Source organism: Rhizophagus irregularis, chromosome 14, assembly GCF_026210795.1.
Source record: "Rhizophagus irregularis chromosome 14, complete sequence".
Lineage (NCBI taxonomy): Eukaryota > Fungi > Glomeromycota > Glomeromycetes > Glomerales > Glomeraceae > Rhizophagus > Rhizophagus irregularis.
In genome coordinates, this window is record NC_089442.1 from 3,082,490 (window position 1) to 3,091,612 (window position 9,123).

A 9,123-nucleotide genomic window follows, 5' to 3' on the forward strand; every position below is an offset into this window, starting at 1 on the left:
ATTTTTTAATTTTATTATTACATATTTATATAATATTTACATATAATTTAAACTAATTAAGTTCTTTACTTAAAAAATTATTTTGTAATTTCTTTTAGTTGGTAAATTCTAAGTTATTTATTTAATCTATTATTACACATTTATAATATTTTAAACTAAGTAAATTTTTTATTTAAAAAATTATTTATTAGGGAGTAAGTTATTTATTTAATTCTATTATTACATATTTATTATTAACTAAAATCTTTATTTAAAAAATTGTTTAATATAGCATGTAAGTTATTTATTTAATTCTATTATTATATATTTAAATAATATTTACGTTAACTAAATTCTTTATTTAAAAAATTATTAAAATTATTTAATAATATAGCATGTAAGCTATTTATTTAATTCTGTTATTACATATTTATATAGTAATTACATATAATTTAAACTAACTAAATTTTTTATTTAAAAAAATATTTGTAATTTCTTTTAGATTGTAAGTTATAAGTTATCTATTATTACATATTTATATAATATTTATACATAATTTAAACTAACTAAATTCTTTATTTAAAAATTATTTTATAATTTCTTTTAGATGGTAAGTTATAAGTTATTTATTTAACATATAATTAAAACTAAATTAATTCTTTCTATTAGAGAGTAAATTACTTAATTTAAACTAACTAAATTCTTTATTTAATCATTTTGTAACTTCTTTTAGAGTGTAAGTTATAAGTTATTTATTTGATTCTATTATCACATTTTTATATAATATTTGCATGTAATTTAAACTAACTTTAATAAAAAAATTATTTAATAATATAGTGGGTAAGTTATTTGTTTAATTCTATTATTTACATATTTATATAATATTTACATGTAATTTAAATTATCCAAGCATTTTAACAACAACATTGACTAAAGGACCACTTTCATAGAATGCGGTCGCACATAAGTCAATATTGATCATCATTTTACCTAATTAATGAAAATAATCTAAATTTTTTATTAAAAAAATTATTTTGTAATTTCTTTTAGATGGTAAGTTATAAATTAATTTATTAGATTCTATTATACATATTTAAATAATATTTATATGATTTAAACTAACTAAATTTTTTATTTAATTAGAACGTAAGTTATAAGTTATTTGTTTAATTCTATTACTACATATTTAAATAATATTTACATATAATTTAAACTAACTAAATTCTTTATTTAATATAGGGAGTAAATTATTTGTTTAATTCTATTATCACATATTTATATAATATTTACATATAATTTAAACTAACTAAATTCTTTTATTTGACTAGAATGTAAGTTATAAGTTATACATATTTGTATAATATTTACATATAATTTAAACTAACTAAATTTTTTATTTAAAAATTATTTGTAATTTCTTTTAGACGGTAAGTTATAAGTTATTTATTAGATTCTATTATTACATATTTATATAATATTTATAATTTAAACTAACTAAATTCTTTATTTAATTAGGACGTAAGTGATAAGTTATTTATAATTCTATTATTACATATTTATATAATATTTTTAATATTTACATATATTCTTTTAGATGGTAAATTATATGTTATATTTATTTAATTCTATTATCGTATATTTATATAATATTTACGTATAAATTAAACTAACTAAATTCTTTATCTAAAAAATTATTTATTAGGGGGTAAGTTATTTATTTAATTCTATTATTACATATTTATATATAATTTAAATTAACTAAATTCTTTGATTAAAAATTATTTAATAATATACTAGTTTGTAAGTTATCTATTATTGCATATTTATATAATATTACATACATAATTTAACTAACTAAATTTTTTATTTAAAAACTATTTAATATTATAGGGAGTAAGTTATTTATTAAATTCTATAATTACAATAATATTTACATATAATCTAAACTAACTAAATTCTTTATTTAATTAGAACGTAAGTTATAATTTATTTATTTAATTCTATTATTACACTATTTATATAACAATATTTATATAATATTTACATATAATTTAAACTAACTAAATTTCTTATTTAATTAGAGCGTAAGTTATAAGTTATTTATTTAATTCTAATATTACAATATTTATATAACAATATCTATATAATATTTACATAAAATTTAAACTAACTAAATTCTTTATTTAAAAATTATTTTGTAATCCTTTAGGGCGTAAGTTATCTATTATTACATATTTGTATAATATTTACATATAATTTAAACTAACTAAATTCTTTATTTAAAAATTATTTTGTAATTTCTTTTAGGTGGTAAGTTATAAGTTTATTTAATTCTATTACATATAATTTAAATTAACTAAATTCTTTTATTTAAAAAATTGTTTTATAATTTCTTTTAGGGCGTAAGTTATTTACTATTACATATTTATATAATATTTACATATCAGATATAATTTAAACTAACTAAATTCTTTATTTAAAAATTATTTTGTAATTCCTTTTAGGGCGTAATTTATCTATTATTACATATTTGTATAATATTTACATATAATTTAGACTAACTAAATTCTTTATTTAAAAAATTATTTAATATTATAGCATGTAAGTTATTTATTTAATTTTATTATTACATATTTATAACATTTACATAAATTTAAACTAACTAAATTTTTTATTTAAAAAATTATTTACTAGGGGGTAAGTTATTTATTTAATTATATTATATATAATTTAAACTAACTAAATTCTTTATTTAAAAAATTATTTATTTATATAGGGAGTAAGTTATTTATTCAATTCTATTATTACATATTTATATAATATTTACATTTAATTTAAACTAACTAAATTCTTCATTTAAAAAATTATTTAATAATAGCATGTAAGTTATTATTATTTCTATTGTTTAATATATATTTTATATAATATTTATGAATTTCATTTATTTAAATAATATTTATTACTTTAGTTGGTAAGTTGTAAATTATAGGTTATTATTGTATATTTATACAAATATTAAGATTTATATTATATTAAATTCTTTATTCCTATTTAAATTTTATAGAGTAAGTGTTAATTTTAATTTTAAATTTTGGTGTAAATTTTAATATAAACTTTAATATAATTTAAACTTTAATTATTAGATTTGGAAAAAGTGGAAATGCAATTGTAGATAAATTTATTTTTGAAAAAAAATTTAAATGGATTCCTTATAATCAATTTGAAAATGTTGAATATCTTGATAAAGGAGGATTTGGTACTATATACAAAGCTATTTGGTTAAAAGATAATGAAAATAAAGAAGTAATTCTTAAATGTAATAATAATTTAAATGAAAATTTAAATGAATTTTTAAATGAAGTATGATAATATAATATTTACTTTTTAATTTGAATTATAATTTATTTATGCTAAAATATTTTTATTTTTTTTGTAGTGGAAATATCATGAAAGTTGTTTAAATTCACATTTTATTATTTATTTTTATGGATTTACAAAAGATCCAGATACATTAAAATATATGGTAGTAATGGATTATGCAAACAAAGGTAATTTAAGAGGAAATTTAACAAGAATAATCAAAAATAATTGGAAACAAAAATTATATATGTTACATGAAATTATTTCTGGACTTGATGAGATACATAAACAAAATCTCATTCATTGTGATTTTCATGATGGTAATATTTTAAATCATAATAACAAGATTAGAGATAAAATTTATATTAGTGATTTAGGATTATGTCAACCTGTAAAATTATTTTTGAAAAAGTATGATATTTATGGTGTTATACCATTTATGGCACCTGAAATTTTAAGAGGCAAATCTTATACTCCAGCTAGTGATATATATGGTTTTGCTATGATTATGTGGGAATTTACATCTGGGGTACCACCATTTAATAATATAGCACATGATATTCAACTTAGTTTAAGTATTTGTAAAGGTGAACGGCCTGAAATTATTGAAAATACTCCACAATGTTATGTAGATTTGATGAAAAAATGTTGGGATGAAGTTCCATCAAAAAGACCATCTTCTGAAAATGTATCAAATATTATTAGAGAATGGATTTTTCTTCCAAGTGAAGTAAAACTTGAAGATATTAATGAAAAATTAAAATGCGATATTATGGAACTTATAAATGCACCAATTGGACATACCAATCTTGCTACTGAATCTCACCCACAATCATGTTATATAAGTCGCTTGCTTGATTTTACTAGTAAAGAATTGAATGAAATTCTTGAAAGTGAATATTCACAAGCTAATGTAAAAGTGAATAATGAAATGCCAGTAAGTGAAGATTTGAATGATTGTATAATTGAAGATATAAAATCATTAGGTATGTAATATAGTATATAAAAAGAATAATTTTTGCAAATTATTTATATGAAATTAATTTTATCTATTTAATTATTTAGATATTAAAACGATGAATATTAAGTTATTAACTAATCATTTGTATTTTTAAAAGAAATTTTTGGTTTTTTTGAGTGATATTTGATATCATGCATTCAAGAGAAATTGTTCTTTGTTTTATTCGTTTTAGATTTATTTAAACACTAAATAGTAGATATATTACAATTTACAAGATTCTTAGTTTGTAATTTAAATAATTCCCTTTTTTTATATTTTATCCAAATATTAAATATATGTATTCTCCTTTTTTAGAATTATTTAAACACTAAGACTAGTGTAGTAAATATCTACTAATTTCTTGGTATGTAATTTAAATAAAAATAAATCATTTTTTTTTATCTTTTTCAATTATTAACTATAATTATCAAATAATATAAATGTATAAAATCATTCCCAATATGTAAAATTAAGTTAAATAATGTAAATTTTTATATTTATTTCAAGAGCTAATAATATTAATGTATCAAGGTTGGCACAAAGACTGACCCAATCGATTTCAATTTCCTGTTTATCCAATCTTGTCATAATCCCTTGATCCAATTTTGGTTCTAAATCCGGCTGAACATCTGGTTGAAGTAGAATTTTTAGAAAAAAGAATTAAATATTATAAAATTTTACGTATTAGTTTAAAGTAATTTAATAAGTTCATAAATAATACAGATATATGGGTTGATTTTTATAAATGCAGATCACTGTTTACTGCCAAAAAATTGGCTGAAATGTATTTCTACATATATTTTCTATATAGAATTTTCTAAAAAATTCATAAAATTTTTAATGACTCTAATGTCTCTAAAAATCAAGAGAATTTTATTTTATTATTATTATATTTTATAAATACAAATTGTATTACATTTAGGGATGGCAAAAAACATGTTTTAAAACAATCTTGGCATTTTAAAACATGTTTTAAACATGTTTTAAAACTTTACTACATAATACATATTTGCAATAAAAATTTAAGCACTTTATTATATAATATATATTTAGAGTATAGCCGGACCGACCTTGTTGGGAATTTATTTTGTAATAGCTTAGTGATACTGCTAGTGATCCTCTACTATTCGTTAAACAAAATGTGCATTAACTCTTAAAATATATATATATATATATTAATTTTAAAACTTCTAATCGATCAATTAAATCAATAACTAATGTCATTTCCACAATAATTACACACTTTTGACGAGGTGTTGTTTCGTAACTTTTCAAATGCTTACGGACGTCTTCTGATGATGGTCTTTCACGAGAATAATTTTAAAAAAAGATTGCTTAAAAATACAAAAAAGTCATTAAAATAATTACGCAATAATCATGCCAATGTTTTAAAACAAAAAAAAAGTTTTAAAACAATAAAAAACTGATTTAAATTGTTTTAAAACATCTTGTTTTAAATCACGTGCCATCCCTAATTACATTATTCAATAATACAACATTATGAACACAACTCACACAAGTAACATTAAGATTAAAATTTAGTCCTATACCTCCTATACCTGATTTATTTAGATATTGAACAAAATATTTCATAATTGTTTGTTTGATATAACTAGGGAGGCATTAGGGTTAGAAGTCCTTCATCACCACCCATAATAGTTTATTTTATAGGGACTAAAATTTGCGATTTTATTGGGTGTTGGTCACGTGGCGGACAGAGAAATTCACGTGATATTTTTTTTTCATAGTGCGTAGATATATATTGTCCTTCGCTTCGCTCCGGACAATCACCTGAGTTGTTTTTCTATGAATTTCAGCAAATTTTGGTAAAGAATTATAAATTCTATCACGAAGATCTTTACTTAGACTCACTTTTGTAAAACAAATCTATTCTAAAGCTGCAACATATGTATGTAAATGTAACTCCAGCCTAGCTACACTTTGTTCATCATAATAACCATACGACTATGGATCTACTAAAGCAACCAAAGAACCTTGAAGAACTTTAGGTCCAAATTTTATTAAGTGGATTTTTAAAAAGTAAGTGAAGTACATATAAATATTTTGATTCAGGTAAATGTTTTAAAAGTTCTCCTACTTTTTCATTTGATGTAGTAAATTCATCCTCCTCTAATTTGAGAAGATATGCATATTTTTCATATGATTTAAATTACCAGGAGCAGTAATGCTAGAACTTCCGCTTTATATTATGATAAAGTTAAAATAATTTTATATAGTACTGTATGATTATGCTGTTTATAATTATAATTTACCCAGTTTGAACTCCCATACCATATTTTATAATTAGTCTTATTTATTGCAAGAGAAATCCAAATACAATTAAAAGACGTGTAACATAAGTAATGTTGAAATATAATCATGTGATTAAAGAATTTGGAAAAAATGAACATGTGATTATATTAATTCCGGTAAGAATCACCGGCTTGAAGTTTTAATTCTGGCCAAAATTAAAATCAATCAAAATTTTTGGTTAAATCGGTTAAATCGAAAGAAATTTTTACTTTAAATCGAAAAAATTTTACGGGTCCCTGATTGTAAGATCTAAAGAGATCATGCGTACGATTAATACAAAACAAAAATGGTGGCAGTAATCAAACAATTGGAATAGACTTATAGTGTATATTAAAAAGGATATTAAGTAATTTCTATAAAAGGTGATTGAAATATATTTGGTATGTTACAATAGGAAACACGACAAGATATCAGTATGTAGTTCTTAATCGAATAAGAAAATAATCGCTTTATTATTGCTCATCACTTTACTTACTTCCCCGTTATCTTTTGTTATAAATCAAACAAAAGTTCAATTTTTATTTGCAATCTTGATTAACAAAGTAAGTAAAAAATAAAGTCACTCGTTACTCCTCTTAATATACAAAGTACGGAACGTAAAGCAAACTCACTTTCGGATCTAGTGTATAATGAATTTGATTCAAATCAAAACATTTTAAAAGGAAGGATTTGGATTTTGAACCATTATACCGTATACCCACCATCATGTGTGCGACAAAATAAGCGAATCACACAAGTTTTGTACGCACTTACGTGACTGCTGACATTAATTTTCTGACCATTCACATGATTTATGGGTAGATTATAGAGTTTCTGGTTATTTTTTTTCGGCAATTAAGAAAAAAGGATTCATTGAACATTAATCGATTCAGATACTAATGTGAATTTAGCTAGCCAAAACATTATTGAGTCAGGCTTCACATTAAAATCGCCTTCTCAATAAATGCACTCGAAGCCAGAGTATTATTCTCTAAACAATCTGAGGAAAAATGTGAACACATAATTAAAAAAAACTGTAATATAATACTAATAAAACAAAAAAAAAAGAAACGTATAAATGTTCTCTTAGAGCCGAGTACCATGGTTAACATTTTTTATCCAATAAAGATAGAGTGATTCATATTTATTATATAAATCTCGTAAGATAAATTATTTGGGTCATCTGATAAACCGATATTCATAATTATCATACTTTTTACATTTAGAAAAAATACGTAGCTCTGTACTTACTTCTCCTTGAAAGAATTGTAAATGACACAACATACATATTTGTCAGAAATCTTCTCGCATCGCGCAAGCGGATTTCTTAATAAAAGTCCAAGTGCAGGATTGTATTTATAATCAACTTTTGTGTTGTCTACTGTGGAGTATACACCCCTTCCATCCTTGCAAAGTATTTTATACAATCCAAATTTTCGTACCATTGGTGGATTATAGCTAAGAGCGGTGATCATCAGAGAAAATGCGTAATGATGCAATATCATGCGATAGCCTGTGCGACAGAGGGTTTCTCATATAACGTACTTTTCAGCATGTAAAAGTTCTTTTCATTATCCTCCCTTCAAACCATAGTTACGTAATTTTTCTTCGTCACATCGAGAAAGCGAGACCGGTAATTGCGAACAAGTTTATCCTTGAGCTGTAAGTTCTGCTCTTTCAAAAATCGATAGGAGCTTCTGTGACTCAGTTTCGAGTAAGTCAGCATGTTCGCCTGTGAACTGGACATAATTGTTGTTTGTGGAGGAGTTGGACCAGCAACACTTCTCGCAAAAGATGCTAAGACTCTCAAAGACTAACCGAAACGTTCATTTCTCCTCGTACCGCATTTTTAAAGAGGTGTTGACGAAACACGGAATCGACGGAAATGGTTAGGACAAATTCGTCAGTTTCTATCAGGTAAGGGCTTTTAACATTTACATACAGTCTTGTTTATTTCACTCGTTGTCATTAACTGTTTCCCGTCCCGCCTTTAAGAAACTCGAAGTTGATAAAGAGGAGTTACAACAATACATGAAAGAGATAAAAGCGAATGATGGTGAATATGGGAGTATTCTTTTACTCGTTCTATTATCTTACCTTGGATCTTCAGCTTGAAGAAGTTGGCGAGGAAAACACTGGACAATGTAGATAGACTACGCAATCAAGGCCCTCGGGGAACTTATTTGCATAACAGAAGGATAGTCGCTCAGCATAGTCATTGGTTTCAGATCTGATACAATTGCGAAATGCGTCACAAATAAACAAGAAAAAACGTAAGGCAGATACTGCACTTCGATTATATCTACAAAATCGCCACTATAAGTCTCGTCAACATTTAGAGTTATATGATTTTTGTTAAGTGAGGATCGTACTAAATACTGCTTTCTCAATTGTTATTGTGTGCCTCAAATAGAATTTCTTAAAAGTATATCCACTCAGATTTACTGAATCTGTTTTGAAAGAAGGTTAAGCGTTTGCGTAAAAATGTGAGG

The 9,123-nt window shown here is 22.9% G+C and overlaps 1 protein-coding gene across 1 annotated transcript; it reads left to right on the forward strand.

The window, feature by feature from the left end:
• Positions 1–4,111: 4,111 nt before the first annotated feature.
• OCT59_006361 (uncharacterized protein) lies at positions 4,112–4,480 on the forward strand (the record flags this gene model as incomplete). Its single annotated transcript, XM_066141221.1, has 2 exons — positions 4,112–4,325; positions 4,458–4,480. The coding sequence occupies 2 exons, from the start codon at positions 4,112–4,114 to the stop codon at positions 4,478–4,480; spliced, it is 237 nt and encodes a 78-aa protein (XP_065998033.1).
• Between the last annotated feature and the right edge of the window lie 4,643 nt (positions 4,481–9,123).